The sequence below is a fragment of the Lissotriton helveticus genome, chromosome 3_1, assembly GCF_964261635.1.
Source record: "Lissotriton helveticus chromosome 3_1, aLisHel1.1, whole genome shotgun sequence".
Classification (NCBI taxonomy): domain Eukaryota; kingdom Metazoa; phylum Chordata; class Amphibia; order Caudata; family Salamandridae; genus Lissotriton; species Lissotriton helveticus.
In genome coordinates this window covers 359182238-359208446 of record NC_136061.1, presented here as the reverse complement: position 1 = coordinate 359208446, position 26209 = coordinate 359182238, and the positions used below count along the sequence as shown (strand labels likewise).

Sequence of the window (26209 nt, the reverse complement as noted above, 5' to 3'; positions counted from 1 at the left end):
GTTCCTGAGTAGTATGCTACTTGCCGAAAAAGCACATTAACACCTCAACAGGGGTAGCAAGCACTATATAAATGCAAACCTTTTTACCTCTTCTATCCCTTCGGTATCCTTCTTAATACAAATAATTGACTAACATATTTAATTATACGAATTCACCACTAACACTGTATGGGTTCCCGAGTAGTGTGCTACTCGCTGAAAAACACTTCAAACACCCCCCCATCAGAGGTAGCAAGTTCTATATAAAAGCAATCATAAACCACAATGGACTTGTTCAGAAGGTGAAAACGCTGCTCAGTGACACCTCCAAACATGTACAGTCACCCAACTTTGTGTGACGGAACAGCGGTTATCCTTATGCCGTCTGTTCAGGAGAGCCCTGGATCACCTGCTAGTTAATAAAAAACAATTGTGTCTGTGAGCTCTGCCTCCCGTCGTCTTTCCTACCCTCCAGTGTGTAATGACCAAACATAAGTAGGAAAGGAAAAAAGGTGAAAAACGATTGGCAGTGCCTCGCGGAAGTAACACCATGGGAGTCTGCAGACTTGTACTCGGCTGCATCTTCAGGTTCTCATCATCAGCGACTGCCAACCCATAACAAAAATTGTGATGAAGTAAGAAAAAGAAAACATAGTGCAAAGTGTCTGAGTCTCCATACCTCCACTATTATTCTCAATCCACATAATCTGACTAACATATTCACCACTCACCTTACTTTCAACTTTTCACTATACTAATTCACCACTATTCCTTTCTGGGTTCCGAAGTAACGTGCCACTCGCCAAAAACGCGCTTTAACACCCCATCAAAGGTAGCACGTGCTATATAAATGCAAACCTTTTTCCCTTCTTCTAGCCCTCCACTATCCTTCTCAATCCAAATAACTGACTAACATATACACACCACTCAAATTTCTTTCAAATTTTCACTATACTAATTCACCACTAATTTGTTCCGGAGTAGCGTGCCACTCGCTGAAAAAGCGCTTTGATGCCTTGTTATGGGTAGTGAGTGCTATATTAATGCAATTACAATACAATACAAAAAATAATTGCAAAAGTGCCATCAACACCCTCAAGCAACCAGGCAAGGGGAAACCATGCAACCAAATTTAAACCCATTCTCCCAAACTCCCGACCTCCACAAAGAACGCAGGTCCATATCAGTGTCAAAGGCAATATTGAAGCTACATGAAATCAACCACATCTGGCCCATATTCTGGGTTAAACTAGACTTTAGGTTAAAGTTGTTAGATATATGAGGTCCTGCACCTCAGCCTCCTTTTAGATATGTTGCAGCTTTGTTCCAAACCACAGAGAGCAAATGCTGATTATGCATGAAAACAGAAGCCAATGGGTTCACAGGAGGAGCCCGAGAAAATTTATTTTTTTATTTTATTCAAAGTTTTATATAGCGCGAACAAGATCTTTACAGATATCAGAGCGCTTCACAGAGACAGGGGTAGGGGCAACAGGAGGGTGACTAAACAGACTAATGGGTACAGTATAATAGTCAGTAGCATAATAGGATAGCAGTCATGTACAGATAAAATACCAATAAACAATCAGGTAATCAGTAATATGAGACGGCGCAAAGTCATTGATCCAGCTACAATAGGGTTCAGGTAAACTTTGGCTGTAGGGATGGCTTATACCATTTTCTTAGAATTAGAGAGAACAAGGGGTGGGGGCATCAAGAGGGTGAATCAACAAACTAATGTGTACCATATAGTGGTCGGTAGTAGGAGAGTAGCATAATAGGGTCGCAATCAAGTAAGAATATAATGCCAATAGACAATCAGGTAACCAATGATAAAAAGCGATGCAAAGTCTCTGATCCAACGACCTTAAAGTTCAGGTGGACTTGGCCATAAGGATGGTTTTCACCTCTTTCTTGAAGAATGCAGTGGAGGAGATAAGCCTGGTTTCAGGAGGGAGTGCATTCCAGATCCTAGGTGCCATTCCTGAGAAGGCGCGTTTGTATGTTTTTTCCTTCCGGAATCTACGAGGTTTCAGGAGTACACTTTTTGCACTTCTGTTGGATCTCGAACCTCCTGATATAGACAACTTTTGAGCAAGGTAGTTGGGTGCCTTGTGGTGCACGGCCGGGTGTGTCATAACGGCAATTTTTAGCTGTATTCTGGCTTCAAAAGGCAGCCATTTCAGGGATTTTAAGTCTGGGGATATATGCGAGTGTTTTCTTGAGCCAGTAATAAGTCTCGCGGCAGCGTTCAGGGAGGCTCTTAGGGGTGCGGTTGTTGATAGCGGGAGTCCGCTGAGGGCCACAATTCCATAGTCTATGCGGGGGATGACTAGAGCTTGCACCTCACAAAAGTCCGCAAAACCATCCAGGATACGCTGGATACCCATTGCGGACTTTGATAGCAGCAGGGTGTCGTCGGCAAACATGATTGCCGGCACCCTTGCAGCTGCCAACTTTGGAGCGTCAGAGTTGGGGATCCCCTCCAAATGGGAGATAACCCCGTTGACATAGAGGCAAAACAGGGTTGGTGCAAGCACGCAGCCCTGTCTTACCCCTACATACACACACAAACAAACACACACTACACACACACAGACACACACACAGAGGATGGAAGCCCTATTGTGCAGGGTTTCTAATAACTTTGCACTGAACTAATGTTATACATGAGTAAGACATCTTAACAAGATGATTCCGCGTTTCCTGCTGCAATCATTTGAAGGAAGGAGACAGCACAATGCTACACCATCCAGAACAACAGTAGGCCTCAACACCGCAGCAAAATGGCACACAACAAACATGCACAGTAATATTCTTGCCACACAATAACACCTCCGGAATCATGCTTTCGTTCGTGATCCAGTGGAAAAAGTATTTGCATCAAGAATTGCTTTAACTTCCCCCAAGGACATCCGGCCAGTCAAAAATGTTCTGGGGCCTCGTCACTTTAAGGGAGCTCTAGGGCTGGAACAGTAAACATTTTTATCTGGCATCATTATTGGTGTGCCTGGTGGTAAGTAAATGCAGTGCTTAACATGAGCAAACGTTTTCATCGTAATATCTATGAAAGTGGATTTGTGGCTGAGCCTAGGTGATGAGCTACCCCTCTGAAAATGTTTAGCTAGCTCTTGCTGCTCTCTTTCTTACCTCACTCTATGGCAGGCAGGGGTTGGTTCGAACTTCGTTCACTTCTGCTGCACTGCAGTAGCCAGCAAAGCAAATCGCCCAGCAGCAGCACTGCCACTGCCCCAGCCAGGTCAGAATTGACTCCTCACGAGAGCGCGTAGTAGTGAAGCGCGTGACGCGTCACTACTACGTTCTCATCGCGAGGGCTGGCCATAGAGATGCCCAGGGCCGTCATTGGTAGCGTTCGCACGCTATAAGATTGACGGCCCTGGGACGGACCAACAATCAAGCAAGCTCAAACAAAGCGGGACGTCGTGGCGGCATTTTCGGCAGCACTGCAGGCGCACTGACTGACTGGCGCAGCAGTTACAACAAAACAGCAAGTAGGCAGGTCAGGACAGGTGCGCGCTGCTTGCACTTTCAAACGTTAACTGCCAGGGCCGCATGCGGGGCACTGGTGGCCTGTTGCGACGTCCTTTATAATTTATTTAGGAACACTGACACTACTGTGACTGACAGTAGTATCAGTGGGTGTCCCCAAATTATAAAGGATGCCGCAACGGGCCACCAGTGCCGCGCGGCTGCCCACAAGAGAGTGCCGCCTGGGGCAGACCGCCCCCGCCCCCCATCTACGCCGCTGATCTGGCATGGATTCGATTGACCTGTGTCTGTTTAGGACGCCCTTGCTATGGGCAGCCCCACGTATGCTATTCTGTATCTTCTGCAAATTATGCAGCTTTGTTTATGGTAACACCAGCAAATCAAAATATTATGAAATACATAATACAATTAGATTTCATACGAGGACGTGTTGTCTGGTCTAACTAGTAAAAGTCAAAAACAGAGATTTTACTAATATTACATGAAAGTAACACATTGGCATTACACCACATTGGCATTACACCATTTTATGTATGTGTTACTAAGCACTGTTGTTGCATCAGAAGATGGCAAGCTTCACAGGTTCCAGAAGGCCCTGGCAAAGCCAGAGACGAAAAACCTGATTGTGACTCATTGTACATAAAGATGATGTTCCTCATTTACTCCTCCCTCTGCCCTCTGGAGAATGACTAGAAAACTAATGCAGTATACAGGTGGTTTTCAGCTCCTGTGAAAGTAATTCAATAATATTAAATGTTCTTAAATAGAAAACAATGATGTGATGGCATAATAGGTCCCACAATTTGAGCTATATTGAACACAATGTTAGAAACAGAAACATGCGTGACGGCTGTGTTCTGTGGGACAGTTTTTTAAAGGTAAGAGAATACGGAAAGTTTCTGCTTTTAGTCTGCCCGCAGCATGGATTCTTCTATATGAATCCTTGTCATTTCCTGTCGCACCTCTGAACCTTGTTACTGAGCGGTATTTAATTGTGGAAGTACCTGCCTATTTTTCTGCATTTATATGATCTTACATTCTTGTGGTACAATATATGGTTAACTGCTTTTGCTACCTTGATCAGTCGTCATTGATTCAGAAGAGTCTAGAGTGCCATGATGGGTGAAAAGCAATCGACTGGAAAACGGACCTAGCGATTGTTAGTGACTAAGAGTAATTCAAGCATTTCATCCATGACCTTGTTGTTTGCTGCAGAATCAGAAGACTTGCAATTCCTTGCTGTCGTGATATAAGCAGTTTTATGTACAAAACAAAATTTCATACTCCGCATTTTACTGAACTAGCTGCTAGTCATAGCCATTTTGCATTTTCACAGGCACCCAATGAACAATTTTGATGGATACTTTCAACTTCAGTTTTCCTCACTTTTACTCTATCTCTAAGTGCCAGACTGAGTTTACTCAGCAGTCCCCCCAACGTGCCGCTAGTTGGCGCAGTGCAGATCTATGTTTGCTTTGTTCCACCCTGAAAGTGATGTGGCAGAGCAGCAGTTAAGGGACCCCTGCATGTCTACATCAGTTCCTTTCTTTCTGCGTCTTTGAACGCAAATCTGGAGTTCCGCTCCCTTTTTCGTCAGTTGATGATTTTTTAAAAAATTAAATTCCTGTGAACAAGGGAACGATATCTCCACCGAAGACTGCAGGGTTCAAACCAAGCTGTGACTGGCGGAAACAGAAGTTGGTAACAGACATGGACAAAGTGTGCCTTGGTGTTTGGGCTTGGTGCACAACTTCAATTCACGCGAATAATGTTCCCTCCTGACCTCAAAGGCCATCTGCGACATCGCAAGAATGAATATTCCACTTATGGAGAACATTGTCACTCGAGAAGCTGGAGAACAACAGGGCTCCTTACGTAAAAGCTTTGGAATGGTTATATAAGGGAGTGACAGAGAGAATTGGGTGAGAAAGATTTTTTTTTTAAAGATTTCTTCTCTTTCAATAAAATGGCAAGAGTTGGTGAGTTGGTTCCAGGCTTTGGGCCCAGCCCGCTGTGTTTTTAATGTGAAGGAAGGTGACCTCAAAAAAATTTGTATCTGAGAATCTCAACGTTCTCTGGGTCTTGTACTGGCAGAAACGGGCCCTGAAAGATATATGGCCAGACGACTTAAAGGCTCTGAAGACTATTAGTAGTATCTTTAATATTTTGTGGATGAGTAACCAGTGGAGCTTTTTTAGGGCATTCGATGCAGAGTTCCGCTTAGGAAGTTGAATCACTAATTTAGCTGCAGCATGTTGCACTATCTGGAACCTATGAATTAGCTGTTTGGAGCAAATTGCATGAAACTGCATAAAGACTATTGCAAAAGTCAAATCTTGATGTGATTTGGGGAAAGACTACTCTTTTCTGGCGGCAAGGGGGGGGGGGGGGGGGGGGAAGTGAAATCTTTTTTTTGCGATTTTACATAAGTCATGCTCCTGCTCAAAGTCGAAAATCTGTACTGATTCATAGTTTTGAGGCAGCTCAAGAGACAAGTCGACTTCGCAGTCGAAGTCATCCGGAAAGCTGAAGTCCAAGTTGAAGAAGCTTAACAAGTCAAAGCAAGAATTCACCCCATCCCACCACTCTCTCTAAGCAAAAGTCGCGAGGGCGTCCAAATGTGGGTCTGTCTCATTCCTGATTCTCAACTGAGGAGCCGATTCTACTACTGCTCCCTATGCACTCCGAATTTCCTGGACCATCTGCAACAAAGCAGCCTGTTGAGGTATTTAGGGAGGCCATGATGTGTATTTTTTCCACTCTTATGGCTCTCTCAGGATTTGCAGGGGCCTCTAGTCAGGGTATCGCCATCGGATCTGTCCTCTGCGCTACCTGAGCCCCTAGAACACTCCTCTGGATCTGTATGGACTCCGGTGCTGACTTCTATTCTGGCTCCACAATCGACGCCTGTCCTACTTTTATTGACATCAGTCCCATTGTTGGCTCTTTTCCATTTTCAGGACCAACTGTCCTTGTTTCAATCATCTGTTGTGATGTGGAAGCCTGTCTTCCTCAGTGCGATCACTTCATCTGGTTGCATGTTTGGACACCATGGTCTGTTAGTGCAATTATCCTACACCACCATTTTTCCAGACAAAATGGCGCTGCCTACAGTCTTGTGGTGACACCTTTTAACTTTGGGCAATTCACCCCCCTCATGTTCTTTGCTCCTCCTTCCCCTTAAAAGAGGTGAAGAGACTCCATCAGCTGGACTCCATATTGGCTTTAAGCATTTACATCGATTTGACAGACCATCCAGTGGACGATCAGCTTCTTTTGCGATTCTCTGCTGCAAAGAAAGGAAAGACTGTGCCGAAAATGACTGTCAACTCTCTATCGAGGTTGATAGCCCTCTGCATTAAGATCTGCTATGCATCTTGTATATAAAACTTTATAAATAAATAAATTGGCCAAAAAAGCGGCCTCCAAAAAGACTCTGTGCCCATTCTACCGCGCCCAAGGCTGCCACCACATTATTTTATTTTCTAGAGCACACTATCACCCAGGAAGGGATGGTGGCACTGAGCAGGTGTGAGTCTAGCAATGCCAAGGGTGCAGTTAGGGGGGCGGTTCTGCAGAGGACTGTTCGAGGAGTGAAGAGGAGGCTCTGAGGTGTAGTGGTAGGTCGTTTGAGTGCGATAAGAGAAGGCCCTGCTTCCAGATCTTGTTCTGTGTATGTGTGGGATGTTTGCTAGGAGTCCAGCCGAGTCTGGAAGTTTTGTGAAGGGAGATATGGCTGTTAGGGTAGACAGAGCCAGTGTTGTGATCGAACGCGGATGACTATCCTTGGTCTGGCTCTTGGGCATATTCTAAAAGAGAGGAATCAACAGTTAGAATAACCACTAGAAAGAGGGTTGGTAAAGGTAAGTTACGGGTTCTTTGGGGGGACTGTAGATATTACTCCCACCACTCTTTTAGCTTTCCATTCTGGTCAGTTGCATTTATTACTGAATGTGCTTTGCTATTTGAAGAAACCAGTTAGAAAGTAGAATAATTTACAATGATTATAAATGATGTAACAAAGAGAATCAATGATCAAACTGTTTAATATGAAACGGTGATTTTTTTTGCACCTTGCCCACTTGACTTGAAAGGGAGTGCTTGTATATTTATATTATTATTTAAGGGGGTTGAGTAGGATTATAATGTGATAAATTGAAAGGCAATATTTGGTTTCCTGAAAATGGTGTCTTTAAATTTTGTGTTGCACATAAAGTAGCTTGTTTTCTAGTTGGGCTTACATCTGCGGTATTGCATTTGTGCTCTTAGGAAGGAAAAGAAGACTTGGTTTCAAGGCACAATGACGGATAAATGTCCATCAATATTGTTGAGTCCAGATTTCTAAACACCTCCCATATGCTTGTATACATAGACAGGCTTGGTTTCTATAGCTGGGGTCTTGTGATTTATTGTTTTGGCTAAATTAAGCCAAAACTATTTTCTTTCTTTGTCTAAGTTTGGGGATGCTTGAAACATATATCTTTTTTAATTTGTTTATTGGTTCCAGACAGCATCAAAATTCAGCATCACTTGCATTATATCACAAGCTTGTACAAACATCATGTTTCATCACATAGTATACAGACTTGAAATTTATGGTGAATTACCCCACATATCTGGGGGGAGTACATTATCATCAACTTCATTCAAATTCACCCATCTTATAAGACGTTTCGGCATTTCAATTTGTGCATTTCATTTGTACATTTTTTATCCATATTTAAAAACATTACCTCTAGTCCTTTCTCCCTCAAGAAGCCGCTGAAAATTGTCATGTTTACTACTACCACATTGTTCAGCATGGTATTTACTCACCTGTCTGTGTAGTTTGTAGGTAGTGCATCAGAGGTTCCAAATAATCCCTGGGTCTGGACGCTAGTGGTAATTCTTCCGCATAAATCTCTAAGGTGTCTCTTCAGTAGGACATATCTTTGAGCTATTCTTTCAATCAAGGGGGACGTTTATTGCCCCACCTGACGAACTCGACGCTTTGCGAGTAGTATTGCAACCACTAAGAATTTCCTCCTTTTTGCAGGTGTTATATATACCCAGTAGGCATGTCAGTGGTGCATTTGGTATCATTTCGGATAACATGATTGTGAGCGCTTCCGTAAACTCCTCCCAGTATTTATGTATTTGTGGGCAGGCCATGCCGTGTGTAAGAAGTCTGCATTCAAAGCCTCGCACCCATACCACTTGTCGGTCAGGCGAAGGCCGTATTTGTGTAGCTGAGTCGGGGTATAGGAGAATTGATGTAAAAATTTAAAGTGCACTATACGTAATTTGCAGTTTGGTGTAATTAGTTGCAACTGCATACAGCTGTAGTCCCAATCTTGTTAGCTTATAGTGCCCCATAGTGTCTCTTCCCACTTATTCAGTGATCTATTCACTATTCCACCCTGTTCTAGTTGCGATCTGTTGTATAAGCGGGTGATCAGTTTCTGGCGGTTAGGCGCAGTCAATAGTGCCTGTAGGGCTTGCAATTTGGGTGGTTCATCCGGGTATGTGGTGAATAGTTCATTTATCGCTGTCTGCAAACGCATATGGGCAAACCGTTTCATTGGTGCATGGTGTGTGCTTAGCGATGGATCCTCCCTCCTGTTAAATCTGCCATGAGCACATATATCTGCCATAGTATTTAACTTCATCTCTTGCAGCAGCTGAAGCATACCCTGTTCCTGTGTGACAGACAGTTTCGGGTGGTGCACAATTGGAAGTGCTGGTGCGTAGACAGGAAGTTTCTCGGCTCTGTGCGCCAGCATGTACCATGCTCTTGAGGTGCATTGGACTGGTTGAATCATGTCAGTATGGGTCTGATATGTATGCCGTCAGGCACTGTCCCTCTCTACAGCCACGTGCGAGATATAGGCATGCAGTTGCAGCCTATAATGAGCGTGTTGTGCCTGAGCGCAATAATAGTATAGTTGCAGATCTGGTGCTCCAAAACCGCCTTTGTGGTACGGTTTCGTCAAATATATCCCAGCGTATTCTAGCCTGTTTTCCAGCCCATGTTAGCTTCTGCATTGCTGTCCTCAATTTTGAGAACATTGCCTGTGTTAACCAAATTGGGATATTGCAAAATAAATATAAGAATTTTGGTAGGATAATAATTTTTTGCAAAGCTATACGATCTGCAAGTGATAGGGGCATCCGTATCCATCTTTCTATTTGATCATCCAATTTAGCCATTGCTCTACCATAATTTTCCCTTACCACCAATTCCGGGTCCCTATGTATCCATATGCCTAAGTATTTTACCGGGTCTGTTTGCCACTTCAGAGGATAGTCCAGACTCGGACGTGTTGTGGCCGGTGTAATCGGTATAACCACCAACTTACCCCAGTTAATCTGCAAACTTGAGTATTGTTCAAATCGTACGTATTCTCTAATTAGTGTATTTAAGTGTGTATCCGAGCTTTGGGTGAATAGCACCATATCGTCTGCATAAAGGGAGATGTTAAGGGGCGGAGATGGAATTGAAGTGCCGCCTCCCAGTGCAATTCTCGAATCTTGCAGGCCAAAGGTTCTAGTATCAGCGTGAATAAGATAGGGGAGAGCGGGCATCCCTGTCTCGTCCCTCTACTTATACGTATAGGTTCTGACGTCTGTCCATTAATCCTGACTCTGGGGCTGTGATATAATATCTCTATCCATTTCAGAAATATCTCTGGGAAACCCATTCGGCGCAGCACTGTAAGCATATGTACCCGTTCAACGGAATCAAAGGCTTTCGCCGGGTCCAGAAGGGCCGCCGCTGCTGGTATGTCGGGATCTAAGTGGTGATATAGAGTGAAAATGGTGCGGAGGTTGTGAGTAGTGGATCTATTGGGTACGAACCCCGACTGATCTGGCAATACTCGTTTCTCCTGTAGGAGCTGTGTTCTGGTTGTGATTATTTTTGCTAAAATGTTCGCATCTATATTTATTAAAGATAGTGGTCTGTACGAGTCATATTTTGTGGGGTCTTTGTCTGGCTTGGGAATCGCTACCAAGAGAGCCTCCCTTAGTGAAGCGGGTAGTTGGACCTCCTCGTACCCTTCATACATTTCGGTCCGATACGGTACGAGCAACTTACTATATGCCTTAGAATATTCACCAGGGAGCCCGTCCAATCCAGGTGCTTTATTATTTGGGAGGGAATTTATAGGGTCTACAATTTCTTTCTTAGTAATATGAAGGCTCAGGAATTTGTGGTGCGTGTCGGATAGCCAAGCTATGGCAATATCCTGTAAATATTGATTTATATCTGGTGGTGTGGCTGTTGTTTTCGTACCATAGAGTTCGCCATAGTAGTTTTTGAAATTAGATACTCCAGGGGTGTTTGCTACATTGGTTCCCCCACACTGCTCGTAACAAAACCACCAGTAAGTTCCTGGATCTATGGTTAGTCCTGGCCAAACGTGAAATCACTAGTCATTGGAAGGCGGTCACAGCCCCCAGTGTTGCGCGTTGGCTAAGGGCGGACTACGAGGGGGCCTTCCGGCTCCAACTAGCTCAGAGAACTGATAACGACAAACTGGGACACGGCGAGAGCCTGGGTGATGATGGCGGACCTGCTTAAAAATCCGACTGATGATGAGGACTGATCCTTCCGTCTTTGGGTGTCTTTTCTGCAACTTGGGACCACAACTGCAGATCACAGGGTGAGAGGTTCCTAGGAGGAACATGACTCACTGACAGGGAATCTGACGGAGGGTGTGGAGTGAATAATGTGCAACAACGGTGCTATTAGGGAAAGCAACATGTCTGAGGGGAGGAGGGAGGTGGGGTTATGGGGGAGTTCAGGAGGGGGGTTGTGCTGGGGGGGGTTATATTCATTGTTTTCCGACATGATGATTTATGTGGGCAGTGTTCGTTTAAGCTGGGACCCACACAACTCAGCCTCTTGGGGCCAAGCTACTCGACGATGGGACCATGCCCCCCACATTCGGAGGGACTCCTCTCCCTGCAGCAATGAATGGGGTGGCCTGGACGAACTAGTGAGTTGAGGGGCCGTTTCATGATGTGGCTACAGATATCCTTTGAATACCGCTGATGCAGTCTATGAGCTTGTGTGTCTGATGCGCCTTTTCAGACTATGTAAACTCGATAAAGTTTTTTTTTTTTAATGTAGTTTTTGAAATTATCTAAGATAGATGAGGTGTCATAAAGTGTGGTTATTGTCATCAGTCATCTGTGTAATGTAAGACGCTGTTGGTGCCGGTTTTATTTTACTGACCAAGGCACGACCAGGCCTGCCCCTTCTCCATATATTCGTGCCGTAAATCTACGCGATTTATATTTTATTTCATCAGCTGCTTATTGTTGATGATCTTCCATTTTTCCTCTAATTTTGGCTAGCAGTGCAGGGCTTTGCGTCATTATATGTTCTTCCTCTAGTTGTGCAATGTCTCTTTCAATCATGGCCAATTGTTGCTGGTTATCTTTCAAAATGCCAGCATGTTTGTTGATGCAGTGCCCCCTTATTGTGACCTTAAATGCTTCCCACAGCGATCCTGCACTGTCCACTGACCCGGAGTTAATGTCAAAATAGTCTGTTACTGCTAGTTGTAGCTCACTGATATACAGGGTCTCAAAGTGTGCTACTCAGCAGCCTCTGTGTAAATTGTCTGGGTATATGTGTGGGGACAGCCAGCGTGAGGCGGACTAGTGAGTGGTCTGACAATGTCTTGGTTAAGTGTTCGATTGCCTTTGTCCGTGTGGATGTATCTTGGGTTGTAGTGTAATTCCTATATTCCCAATAGGCTCTGCGCATTGGAATAGTATATCCTATAGATATGACTTAGGACTTAGGTCAGTAGGTCTCTATCGGATATACTAAACTTAATTGTGAGTACCAGCTGGCTCAGAAGTCACTAGAAACTTTCTTGGTTACACAAGAAGGGATGACAACTTTGTTTCCCTAGGACTGGAATAACTATCTTCAGAGTCGTGGAAACAATAGATAAGTATTTCACTCAGTCAATCGTGCATGCTTCGTTTCTACAGAGTTTTCCCAAATTTGTGATTGTTTCATATTCCCATTTGCTAGGAAATCAACTTTTCCATAAATATATCTTTATCTAATTTTTTGTTTTGTTTATTCTGGTTCATATCGAATAGACCATGTTGACTTTGGCCAGCCATGAAGTATGATGCATATTCATTAGGTTTTAGCTATGTAGACCTATCGGAAAGCAGGAGCGCAGGAATTTGCGGGTCACTTTTGGTTTGCATGAAGGAAAGAGCACGGGATATCTATAGGTTGATTTCAAGTAGAAGAAGACACATGTATATAACAAATACTTTCAGTGTGCTGTGTGTGTGGCCCTGTGTGTGTGGCTCTGTGTGTGTGTGTGTGTGTGTGTGGCTCTGTGTGTGTGTGTGTGTGTGTGTGTGTGTGGCTCTGTGTGTGTGGCTCTGTGTGTGTGGCTCTGTGTGTGTGTGGCTCTGTGTGTGTGTGTGGCTCTGTGTGTGTGTGTGTGTGGCTCTGTGTCTGTGTGTGTGGCTCTGTGTGTGTGTGGCTCTGTGTGTGTGTGTGTGTGGCTCTGTGTCTGTGTGTGTGGCTCTGTGTGTGTGTGGCTCTGTGTGTGTGTGTGTGTGTGTGTGTGTGGCTCTGTGTGTGTGGCACTCTGTATGTGTGTGTGGGGCACTCTGTGTATGTGTGTGTGGGGCACTCTGTGTATGTGTGTGTGGGGCACTCTGTGTATGTGGGGCACTCTGTGTCCGCTAATACTCTCTACTACTCTCTAATGCTCACCTATTGCCATTGTAAATGACAATACCATTTATTTATGTTTTTCAAAAAATGAAAAAAGCCATTTGCAATGCCAATAGCTCTAACTTTAACAAAGCCGAGACCATTGCATTGTAAATGCTTGTTAAGTTGTGAAATCGGATTTCCAGGCAGTTGGAAACGAGTGATTGAAGACTACTGCCTTAATGGTAATTTATGCAAACTCCAATTTTGCTTCTCCTCCTTTCCAGCCAATTCTTCAAAAAACATGCTATGCTTAGGAACCTGCATTTCACAAGAGGCAAGTAGGAACATGGTATGGTGGTTGGTGACTCGTAACTAAGAAGGTGGGCTCATGGGGCGATCACATATGGAGGGCTCAAATTCTTTTGAAGTGACAGTGTTTGTGATGCTTCTTTCTGTTCTGCCTACTTGTTCATAGATTTTTCGAATCTGTTTTAAAGAAAGAAGAGCAGGGACTAAAAAGTACAAGAATTGACACTATGGTGGCTTTCCCTAGTTTAACCCTGTTGTGCTGTAAGGGATTAAGAGACTCTTATTTTCCAGTCGGAGACCAAATATCCTTTTTGAAGAGCAAGTACTGTGCGACTCCTATAATCTCAGATAGGCAGTGTGCCAAACCTGATTCTCTTTTGCCTATCCCCTCACCTGACTGGGGTCTTCAGCTCTTTCCTAAATGGAAGCATGCAAGAACTGTTCTCATAGTATAGCTGGTTAAGAAGTAGAGCGTATAGTTGGTTTAGGAACGTTAACAGGTGCAAACCTTGTGATAGACTGCATGCTAGTCAGGCTTTGGGGGTTACTCTAATGCAATTGCCAGTTATTTATTCACATGTTAAACTATAACTATTCAATTCAGAATCCAATTAATCGTATCCCAATATTGAGAAATACTGTTTTGCAGCACTCCTGACTATTGACTACATACTAAGCAGAATTTTGCCTCCTCTGTATCTCTCAATCTGTAAACTCCTTTGCTTGATAATTCAAAGAGAAGTTATTGTCCTGCTCCTCTGCTCTCTAAATCGAGGGTCATTCTAGCACTCTGATCCTTTAGTTTGCCTCAAATATTTGATCACATGCTGTGAGTGGGCTTGTCTGTTTTTGGAAGTGAATTAGAAAAGGAAGGCTTGCTTGATGTCAGCAGTTTTCATCTACTGTGACCTCAGCCCCTTAGACTCATTATCCTTGTGTGAATAATGCTGTGACGTTTGTATGAATTCCTTACGAGACCCTGAGAGGCTTTCATTGCATTAAGGATAGGGGACATTATCAGCTCTCATTCAATCCCTGACCTACCCTTTTGCTGCACAGTGGGATTGTGACACAAGTGAGCTGCTAAAATTGAAAGACACCTAAACAACTCCTGTAGGTGAACTTGGTATCTGTGTATGGAATCAGGGAAATGAGAGCCCCAACTAGCATTGGCAAAGCCAATAGCTTTCACCTTTATAATGTGAGGGTCAAGCCAATTCTTCCTTATAAAGCATTATTTGAAAAAAGTAAAAGAAAAAAAAATTGAAAATACTGCCATAAAAGCATACACACATTTTAAAGTACTTCTTAAGGTATAGTTTCAATCTTTAAAAGTAGCAAGGTTTATTATTGTAACACGTTTTCACTGAGAACTCATAAGAGAATAGAAAAAGAATAAGCAATGTCTGAATTGTTAGAACAACACTTGCCAAGGTATAATTTGCACTTCAAGTCAAGTATTTCTTTATTCGGTTTTTGGCAGGTAAAAAACCATAAAAGCAGTTACATAGATCATTTACATTTCGTGATCAACTTTAAAACGAGATACTGACATTTATTTATTTATTTTTATTTGCGGGTTTATATAGCGCTTGATTCGACTCCCGAAGGAGTATCTCCGCGCTTTGGCAGCCACAACAGCAAGATGTAAGGGAGTTTTAGCTAGAATATATGCTAGATTTGAAACTAAAAGGTTTTAAGTTGTTTCCTAAATGATAAATGTTCTGAGCATTGTCTGAGGGCTCTAGGGAGACTGTTCCATAGAGAAGGTCCAGCCACAGACAGTGTCTTGCCACCGTGTCTAGCCTTCTTAGTCCGAGGCACACATAGTAGACCTTGGTCACTGGACCTGAGGGAGCGTGTGGGGGATATAGGGGGTGAATTTGTTTATTAGATATTCAGGACCAGAACCGTTAAGGCATTTATGAATAATGCAGCAAGTTTTGAATTTGGTTCTCTGTTTTATAGGCAGCCAAAGAAGTTTTGCCAGCAGAGGTTTGGAAGGGGTTTGGGAAGGGACGTTGAGGACTAGTCGGCCTGCAGTGTTTTGAACCACTTGGAGTTTTGCCAGAACTCCTTCATTAGCGGACAGAAACAGGCCATTGCAGTAGTCTATGCGGCTCAAGACAAGAGCCTGCACCAGTGTTTTTCTGACTGAGTCGGGGAGCAGTGGGAATACTTTCCGTAGCAGCCCAGTTACGTGGAAGCACGAGCCCACAACGTAATTGCAAAGCTGCTTTAATGTGAGTTCCTGATCTAATCTAACTCCTAGATTTTTTACGACCTGCTTTGGGTCTGGGACTGGGCCACAGAAGTTTAGCTTCTCCAAACAACATGACTTCGGTCTTACCAACATTGCATTGAAGGTAATTGGAGGACATCCAATGTGCCACAGCCTTCATACCCTGAGAAAAGGAGTTCTTAATCTCGATGGTGAGGTGTAGGACACCGGAATGAAGCCATAAGTTCTCATGATGTTGGCCAGGGGTGCCACATAGATATTAAAGAGGGTAGGGCTCAGACAAGAGCCCTGTGGCACCCCTTTTGAGATCTCTGTCTCCTCTGAGCGATAGTCCCCCGTGGTCACACGCTGGGTCCGGTTAGATAAGAAACTCCTAAGCCAGGCTAGAGCCTTGTGTTCCACGCCAATGTTGGTCTGCCGAGTAGTCAGGATGTTGTGAGACACGGTGTCAAACGCCGCAGACAGGTCCAATAGTAACAGGATCACGGAAAAGCCCTTGTCCTGATACATATGTAGATCGTCTGCGACTGACATCAAAGTGGTCTCGGTACTGTGCTTTGGCCTAAACCCCGATTGAGAATAGTCCAACCCGCCTGCTAATTCAATATAATTGGATAGATGGCGGTTGACATACTTTTCAACAAGTTTGCCCAAGAACGGGAGAAGGGATATTGGCCTTAGATTGGTAAATTCTGTCCATGGGATAGTGGTGTTTTTCCTAATGGGTCTGACTAAGGCCCTTTTCCATTCCTTGGGGACCTCTCCGTTGTATAGGGAGAGATTAACCAGTTTTTGAATCCCAGGGCATAGATCATTGGCAATCATGGGCATTAATCTCGCCGGAATGATGTCAGTTGGGCATCCACTCCTAATCTGGGAGATTAAGGATATTACCTCCTCTAAAGAGATTGGTGGAAACATGTTGAGGGAGTGGGTGGGGAGGGTTTCTGCAACTGGCTCTACTGCCGACCTAGGAGGCGTTTTCCCTCCATCAAAGGATTGAGTTGAGCTGATAATTTTATCATAAATTCCGTCTATTTTTTGGGTAAAAAATAGTGAAATGTCGTCGCAGAGTTGCTGCGATGCCACCTCTGAACTTTCGCAAGCCATTGGTTTCACGAAGGATAGCAGAATTTGATAAAGCACTCTGGGAGAGTTTCCCTCAGTCATAAGCTGGGATGCAATGTGGTTCTTTCGTGCAGCACGGATGGCTTTATGGTATGTGGTGAGAGAATGCCAATAACATTGTTTGTCCTCGGCCAGTTTGGATATTCTCCATTTCTTTTCGAGTTTTCTGGCTGCTTGTTTTAATGATCTTAAGTGCTCTGAGTACCAGACTTCTTGTTTTTGAGCAGGACGAGTTTTAAAATGTTTTATGGAGCAATATCATTTACTGCTTTGGCGATTGCCCCTTCAAATTTAGCCATAGCAGTCTCAATGTTCTCAATAGAGGTCAGGGTGGGTTCAACATATCTGCCTTTGAAAGACTCCTGAGTCATTTTGTGCCCTTGTTTTCTATTAGTAGGTAAAGAAATCTGATTGGTTGGCGGGGGGTTAGCCATAGGAATATAAAATTTAATAATAAAATGATCAGTCCAATCTACTTGGGAAGGGGGTAGACATTTGATCAACGGGGAGTTGGTCAGGATCAATTCCAGGGTGTGCCCTGCCTTGTGTGTGGGACCGTTATTGATTTGTTTCAATCCCAGTGACGACAGATCTGCTAATAGGGATTGTGCTTCCTTACATTCTGCTTGGTTACTATGAACATTGAAGTCACCTAGAAGCAGGAAATCTTCATGTTCCTGTACGTGAGGAGCCAGTTCTTCTAAAAGTGGGATGGAGAAATTGGTACATGGACCGGGGGGCGGAATACTAGAGCTCCTTTTTTGCTCCCTTTGGGCGTGGATTTGATTTTAAAAATCAGAAGTTCTAGCTCAGGGGTACATAGTCCTTCAATTACCGAGATGTCTATTTCTTGCTTATGGACAATTGCAATTCCCCCTCCTATTTTGACGGGCCGATCCAATCTGACTATTTTATACCCAGCTGGGATTGCTAAAGTTATAGCTGGGACCGAATGGGGCTTTAACCATGTTTCCGTCTGGAAACATATGTCAGGTTTTTCTGAGGTGATAAGGTCCCATACCTCTGTGGAATGTTTGGACAGGGATCTGATGTTATAGAGCAGATTCTTTCTCCCTAAAGAGGTGCCCGTATCTTCCCTGTGGCTATGGGTGGTGTTACAGTGCATCGGCTCCCCCTCGAGTGGCTGAGGTTGACTATCATTCGGGGTTATGTCCTCAGGTAGTGTATGGAACTGAATTTTACACTAGTTACAGGAGAACCGACCTTCCAAGTTGATGTCTGTCAGCTTACTACAACCCCTTGGGAGGCAATTTCGTACGCCTAACAGTTCCTGGGCTGTATACATTCTTGGAGTACTGGGAGCGGGTGAAAAGACATTAGTGGAGAGTGCCATAGTCCCTGGCCCCTGGCCCCGTCCTGTCGCGGACGGGCGCAGACGGGCTAGTCTTTGGCTCGTATTAGGCGCAGGCTTGGGCGCCCCTCTGCGCGCAACCGCTGCGCGCTTGAGCCGACGAGTGGCCAAATAGCCCTTTCAGATAAGAGGCTAGAGCGCTAACCGCTCGACTGTCCCGGGGTGTCTGGGCGTGTCTGGCTCGTACCTGTCCCGCCCTCTGCTCAACGGTATAGGATACCGAGTCGGACCAGGGCGGGCAGGCTGAAACACTGAGCGCAGATTTCTAAGATGAGCCCTGGTGCCCCTAGCAGTTCCGGGAGGATCGTAGATGCACGGTGAGCGCGAGATTAAAATTAGCAATCAATTCCAATTCCCGATATTAGCACAGCGTGGGTGGTTTAAAATTAGTATGAGTCAATTTTAAACGGCGAATCTGATTTTAAAATTTGTATTCAATTCTAAAACAGTTACAGAGTTTACAGCGTGCTCTACAATACTGAATAATGTTATTCCGCTTTGCAAGTATTACCTGGCGCCAAGCGGGGTCGGGAGATACTACCACTGTCCTTCCCTTACCGCAATCAGCCAAGCCTCCTCGCCGCCTAAATAGCCCTTTCAGATAAGAGGCTAGAGCGCTAACCGCTCAACTGTCCCGGGGTGTCTGGGCGTGTCTGGCTCATACCTGTCCCGCCCTCCGCTCAACGGTATAGGATACCGAGTCGGACCAGGGCGGGCAGGCTGAAACACTGAGCGCAGATTTCTAAGATGAGCCCTGGTGCCCCTAGCAGTTCCGGGGGGATCGTAGATGCACGGTGAGTGCGAGATTAAATACAAATACAAAATTATACATATAAAAACAGATACATTATAAATAGTTAAAATGAATTAAAAGTATTTACAGAGACTTCGGTCCCGTTTTACTCTATTAATTCATATTTATCAGAATTCAGCTACAGATTCAATCGATGGCGAAAAATACACTTCAAGAATTTTACAATGGTCTTCAACATCCACTCCTCGCTCAGTGATTGTAAAAATAGCAAGGCTGGACGACATCTTCTTATTCCAACATATCTTCATAATGGTATAAACCAATACTTTCTGTGCTCTCTATAGAACTTACAGAAAAAGAAGGTGTGGATAGTGGCCTGAATTGAGGTCTCATCGCAAGGACATAAAGATAAAACAGAATCCCAGTTATTTTTTTCCGGGAAAGCGACCAAACGATGATTTTTTTTTAAATCTTATTAAGAGAAATCTCTCAAAGATAGTTAGATCATAGGTTAAATAAGGCTGGATTAATGTAGTTAACTGTACAGCTATACTGTGTTGAACAGATGGTTTGGAGGCTTCATTTCCCAATCGAATTTCTTCTAGATGGGCCAGCGAGAGTGCCTGTAAGGCCTTTCTAGATAATGACCGAGAAAGGCCTTACAAGAAGAGAATAGAAAAAGAATAAGCAATGTCTGAATTGTTAGAAAAACACTTGCCAAGGTATAATTTGCACTTGATAACACTCAGAGAAAGAAAATCCCCAAGCATGTGATCCTATAGTAGCCGAGTTAGCAAATTTATAGACATCCAGGAGAAGAGGAATCTCCTTTTCTGTGATGCTAAGTATACTTTCTGCCTCAAATACTAGCTGAGTAAGTACAGGAGCTAGCATCTCCGCAAAAACTTTACACGTCCTTGTGTGTCATGACTTGAGCTTTCAAGTAGTATATGGAATGCAGAAGAGAAAACAAAAACAGAACAACCCTTAAAAACTGCTCTTAACTTGTACCCTGGCAAAAATATACTTGTTACTATGCTTTAACAGACAAGCTGGGAGGGTTGCGAGCAACACTGAAAGCAGATTTACGAGGGGGTAGCTGGTTTGAAAGAGAGCAGGAAAGTGCATGCACACTCATAGCGTGCTAAATGATGGTTGTTGTGTATTTTTTAATAATGCACAGTGTTGTCCCTAAATTTATCAAGAAATCTGTGTAGAAACCTCCAAATTATCTTATTTAAGAATACCATGAATCTCACCACCCCATAAATGTCAAAAGACTGCATCCATGGGCTTGAATGTAACTATATGACTAGGGCACCATAAAATAGTATGTTTGTGGGACACTTATATAAAAAGGGGTCAGTGAGAACAGATATACGTTCGATCTTTTAAGCACCTTGCCTTTCTAGCTGTAAATTCCATTGGTAAAGTGAACTCTATGATATCTTTACATCAAGTACATGTAAATAAATTGGGATGGAAATTTTGCATGCATATTCACTGACATTTGAGCTTCACTACTGGCCATAGTTGATTTTTTTTTTCAGTTCCTTGCCCATCTTCTCGAAATGTACTTCTCTGAACTTATTCTGTTTTTCTTTTGCAGTTGTCCATGCAGGAAAAAGAACCACCGTTCACACAGATGAACCACATCTTGATGCCACATTTTAAACCCAGATAGTCAGGCGGCTCTCTGCCCAGCAGGATGCCGTCGACCAACCGTGCTGGAAGCTTGAAAGACCCAGAAATAGCAGACCTTTTCTTCCGGGACGATCCAGAGAAGCTTTTCTCTGATCTTCGGGAAATTGGACATGGAAGCTTTGGAGCGGTTTATTTCGTAAGTGCCTTTAACGAGGTTGTCCAATAATTAAGTGCCTTCACTGGCAGTCTGTTGTGTTGATTCTTGAATTTTCTGTGGCACTGTTTCAACTCGGTGTAGCAACTGCCTTCTCTTGCTGCCTTAATTTGCCATGCTTTGCAAATATGACTTAGAAATATACCCATGACCTGTGTGATCCACTACCAGCAAATGATTTGTGACTGCCAAAGTTAAGATTTTTAGTGGTTTCCTTAAATATTGTGTGAGACTGGAAATCACATAAGGTGCTGTTATCTAGAGGAGTTTTCAGACGCTAGTGATAAGGGTTGCTAAATGTGTTTGCAGTCTTACTCAAAAAGGTTCATAAAAGTATGTAATAAAGCGAGTAATTTTAAATAGTTATATGTTTAAATAGCACCGTAGTGGTACCGCAAACACACATTTCATGAAAGAACCTCAGTAAGTGCGCACAATAAACTATGAGATGAAGGGTATTGGTTTTGTAATCTCGGTTAGCAAGGTAAATCTGTTCGAAGTACAGTTCAGGATTATTATAAATACAAAGAGTGCTTCAAATATAGTTTTAGATTCACTTTTGTATGACTATTAAGAAACTTATCCCAGATTGGTGCTCCTACATAATAACGTAATTGTATTACAGGTAGGTGAGACTGTTATTGTTTGCTCTTTACTACCTACACTGAAGGGGATTCTCTGTTCAGACCTTCCCAAAACCCTTTTGAAATATGGGATGCCTGGGTCTCCTCTTGCCACATAAACTCAGTTACTAAACTTCCACTATCTGGGGAATCTTTAAACACACCCTTTCTTGTGTCATGCTAAACCCTGAGCTATCCAAAATGGATCCCACTGGTTCCACGACTCTGACTCTCACCATGCACAGCCCTGCTACCACACATGTTTTACATACATTCCCTTCTCAATAAGACAAATATTGAAAAATGTTCTAGATTGCAAACTTGGTAGCAGATTGCTGGGTTTCAGTACCTCTTTGGATGAACGGCATTTAAATATTAGCCGTAACTACCGAGGACACAAAAGCAAAGAAACCGCTGCCGGAATCCACCAGGCACGGTGAGGTAAAGAGTTCGCGCAGAACGCACCTCCCAGAAAGCAGCAATACCCCCAAAAAAATATAACGTAGCGAGAAGAAATGAAGCCAACAAGATGGCGGATGCAGAGTGCTAACGGAGGCAGTGGCAGTGAGGGGACGTTCAAAGATCATTCCGCCGTCGGGACAGCGAGCAAAACGCAAGGTTAGTGCCGCGCACTCCCCCGCAACAAAGAGCAACCACCGCTGGCCCCCAAATTGACCCAATGCGAGAGTTGTAGAAATCGCCAGCTGACTCACAAGCATAAACAACGAAAGCGAAAGTGAAATGCACAGGGGGCGGCCATCTTAGAGACCAAAGACGAACACAGCAAACGAGCGAATAATAAGAGATACTTGGGGGGAAAAAAAACAGTAAGCTGAACAACACCTGTTTCCACACTGCCCCGTGATCTCCTGGACAACCCCGCAGCCTCGCTCCGCCCGATCTCCTGCCTGATCGCTTGCCCGAAAACCCATCCACAGATAAGGGGGCAGCCATCTTGAGTGACGCAAAGGCACAAACAAGCGGCCACACAGAGAGAGACGCATACCTAAAGAGACAAGCAACCAGGGAACCTTGAAGGAGCCGCCCGCTAGAATACGGACGGGCGCTGACCAGCAGACTCTGCCAAAACAGTCGGCGGCCACCTTGAGTGGGGCAGAGGCACAAAACAACAAGGAGGCCAAAGGAGGAGTGACGAAGGCAAAAGCAACCAGGGGTCTTAATGGGAGCACACACCGGCATATACCGAGCCACAGAAAAAAAGACTGGCAACCGCACGCAGTCAGATCGATCCCTCCCACAGAGAGCGAGTTAGAAACAGGCGAACCAGACGGCGGCCATCTTAAGTGGTGCAGGGGGAAAACATCAAGGTGGTCATACGAGGCCCAAGCAGCCAGCAGATATAACTGCCTCCCGCGGCCACACAAACAGGCTCTGCACAGCGGGCAAAAGACCAGCAGCCACCTCGACGAGGGGAGGGCAACGAACACCGAGGCAACCATTGGGGGGAACGCGGCACAGAAATAAACCTGCTTAAACAATACTGTCACAAAGAACGCGGTGCATGAAGTTGGGCACTAAAGGTGTCAAAAAAACGGGAAAAGACCCAAGGCCAACCAAAGAGCGCTCATCCACAACAAGTACAAAGACAACAAGAGTAATAGGCGAGAAAGCAAAAGGACCAGCGCCCAAGACCTCACTCGGCAACAAAAAAAGGTGCGTGATCCTGCAGAGCAAAAGAGGGCTGTGCAACATGGCGGGGAGTGATGGGAAAGCGACCCAACAACAGAAGAAATCAAAAGCAGAGACCACCCCAGAATCACCCTTTAAGCAGAAAGCGGACATCAGCACCACACTAGAAAGTATCCTCAAAAAACTGGCCGAGGTACACGACCTAGCAAAATCAACGAAAATGACCACCGACTCTATTCAGCTAGAGCTCGCGGCTTGTACAGCAGACATCCACACGACCAACAGACTATCCACAGTCGAACAAAGAGTGAGTGACATCGAAGACAAGTCGCAACTTGCAAACAGGTCAATGGGACAGATTGCCAAAGCTACAACGGAACTACAAAAACAAGCGGCCGACTTCGAAAACTGCCAAAGGGAGGGTAACATAAGGATTCTTGGAATACCAGAGGGAGAAGAAGACAAAGAGGGCACCTGCGTAGCTATGTTGCAAGACCTTATCCCGAAGCTAACTAACCTAAAGTTTGACAACCCCTTTGAGCTCGACAAGGCATGCAGAATTCCTGTGCAAAGACAAAGCAACAGGCAAACACCAAGACCAATAATATGTAAAGCGCTGCGGTTGCACCATACAGAGGCCATCTTTGGAGTAGCAAGAAAGAACACAAACTTAGTTTGGCGGGGCAATAAGATCATCCTAACGCAGGATTACTCCAAAAACAAAGTGGACATCAGAAAAGGCTTCCTAGCACAAAGAGAAAATCTAAGAAAGAAAAACATCACGGACTCCTTTGTCGGACCCGCAAGATTCAGAATAACAAACAATGGTAAATTACTAATCTTTGACGACCCAACAGAACTGTCGCGATACCCAAGGGGAGCCGAACCGCAAGAAATGGAACTAACGACCACATCATCGAAACGAAGAGCATCGCAAGACAACGCAACAGAATAAAAAAGACACCTAACAAGGAACTCACAAGTCAAGATACCTACCTCATAAAAGGCTCAAGCAAAGATCTCAACAACGAACAAAGCAAAGATGGAGCAAACGAACACACCAACGATCTAACTACCTTGTCTAAAGAAGTTCGAATCAACAACAAAACATGAACTGGCAAACACTTCTACCTCACCAAAACAAAAGAAACTAGAACACTGTGCACTGAGAACACCAAAGTACGTATCTACCTCAGATAAAGCATCGTGCCCTCAAAACAGAACAGATCGCCAAATCGAACCTGAACAAAATGCAGCTGGCGAACACTATCCCGAATAGTAAGCGAAGCAATCACAAGCGTAAAACAAGTCAAACATATCCTTTAAAGCGTATACTAGCGATAAGTTTAACGGTGAGGCCTATACTTACAAAAGAAAGGAGGGAGAGGGCACGAGAGTCTTTCTTTTTATCGTAACAAGATCATCAACGAAACTAAACAAAGTCCCAGGAAGGCGGGGGCAGAGTACATTGCTGTCGCACGCTTCCAGCACAACAAAGAAATAGGAAGGGGGAGGGAAGGACAAGGGAAAGGAGGGGAGAATGTCATTTATGTTATGTTTATTTGTTTTGTATTGTCAGTTGGAGATGTCCTGTCAGTCATATCTACACCCGAAGCGTAACCTCAGACAGAAATCAAGACCAAGCAAAGCAGACAATGACCACTGGCCGCCCAACAAGAGCAGGCAACACGAATACTTTCCATACACACAGAAATTGTCAGTAAAGCGACCGTCACAACATCGCAATGAACAGTAAAGAGACACTACAATCCGACCTGAAGGTCATATCGCTGAATGTAAAAGGGCTGAATCATCCTGTTAAAATAAAGAAGATCCTAGACTACTTAGCAAAGACAAAAGGAGACATCATCCTCCTACAAGAAACCAAACTATCGTCGGAGGAAGCAGACAGGATCAAAGCGCGCTGGATAGGCCACACAGCCAGCTCACCAGCAGTAGGGAAAAAGAGGGGAGTAATCACCCTAGTGAGCGCCAAGTCAAAAATAACAATCGAGAGTGTAGTACACGATGACGAAGGAAGACTTCTGCACACAAAATTGAAAAGAGTAGAAACGATATTAGTAACAAATATCTATGCACCAAACACAGGAGACCCAGAATTCTGGGAAGGGGTAACAAGGTAGCTGGAAAAGTACCACACACACACCCTAAACATCGTCGCAGGCGACTTCAACCTAGTCCTAGACCACACACTAGACAGACAGACACACGCCCAGACAAGACCACCGGCCACCCACAACATCCTGAAAAACATCTGTAATAGACTTTAACTATAAGACCCATGGAGACTACAGCACCCAGACACCAGAGACTATACCCTATACGGTGAGCCCTGTGCTGCCTGCGGGAGGGCGCCTGCCTGCGGGGGTTTGCCTGAAGAGCTGCGCACCGCAGGAGCTGCCTACATCAGGGATCTCTCTCTAAGGATCGGTGAGCCCTGTGCTGCCTGCGGGAGGGCGCCTGCCTGCGGGGGTTTGCCTGAAGAGCTGCGCACCGCAGGAGCTGCCTACATCAGGGATCTCTCTCTTGGATCGGTGAGCCCTGTGCTGCCTGCGGGAGGGCGCCTGCCTGCGGGGGTTTGCCTGCTAACACTGGAGCGGCTCCACAGGATTCACGGCGGCAATTCACGGCGGCGACCCCCCCCATCCCCCCACCGCCCGATCCACGGCAGTGACGCGGTCAGGTACATGGGGGGCTGCCATCAGTGGAGCAGAGCCGCCAGCCCCGCAGCAGGCAGCAGGCAGCAGGGAGTCACGGCGTCATTGGAGTGCCGAGAGAGGCTGAGTGCTGGGGGCGATCTGAGGAGTGGGGCACCGCCGTCTGAGGAGCTAGCGGAGAGGAGCCCTGTGGCTGGTGGGATCAGTGGGACGGAAGTCGGCTGGAGCCTGCCCTGCCACGCCGGGAGCGGGAGCCATCTGCAAACATCGGCTTCGACGCTCACTCTGGATGATGAGTCTGCAGGCGAGGGGAGCTTTAGCGGAGCCTGAGTGAGCACCGTCGCACACGCCAGACTGACTGGGTGATGGTTAGACCCGGTGTCTGACTCACAACGGGAGTGATCTCCCTGCCCTGCCTGGCAAA

The 26209-nt window shown here is 44.9% G+C and overlaps 1 protein-coding gene across 2 annotated transcripts in view; it reads left to right on the top strand.

Moving 5' to 3' along the window:
• TAOK1 (TAO kinase 1) overlaps positions 1 to 26209 on the top strand; it is a 1359031-nt gene that overhangs the window by 148472 nt on the left and 1184350 nt on the right. For both annotated transcript variants that reach the window (XM_078680056.1, XM_078680057.1), the window contains exon 2: positions 20586 to 20816. In XM_078680056.1, the coding sequence (XP_078536182.1) occupies positions 20685 to 20816 (132 nt within the window). In that variant the 5' untranslated portion in view covers positions 20586 to 20684. The remainder of the gene's footprint in view (positions 1 to 20585; positions 20817 to 26209) is intronic.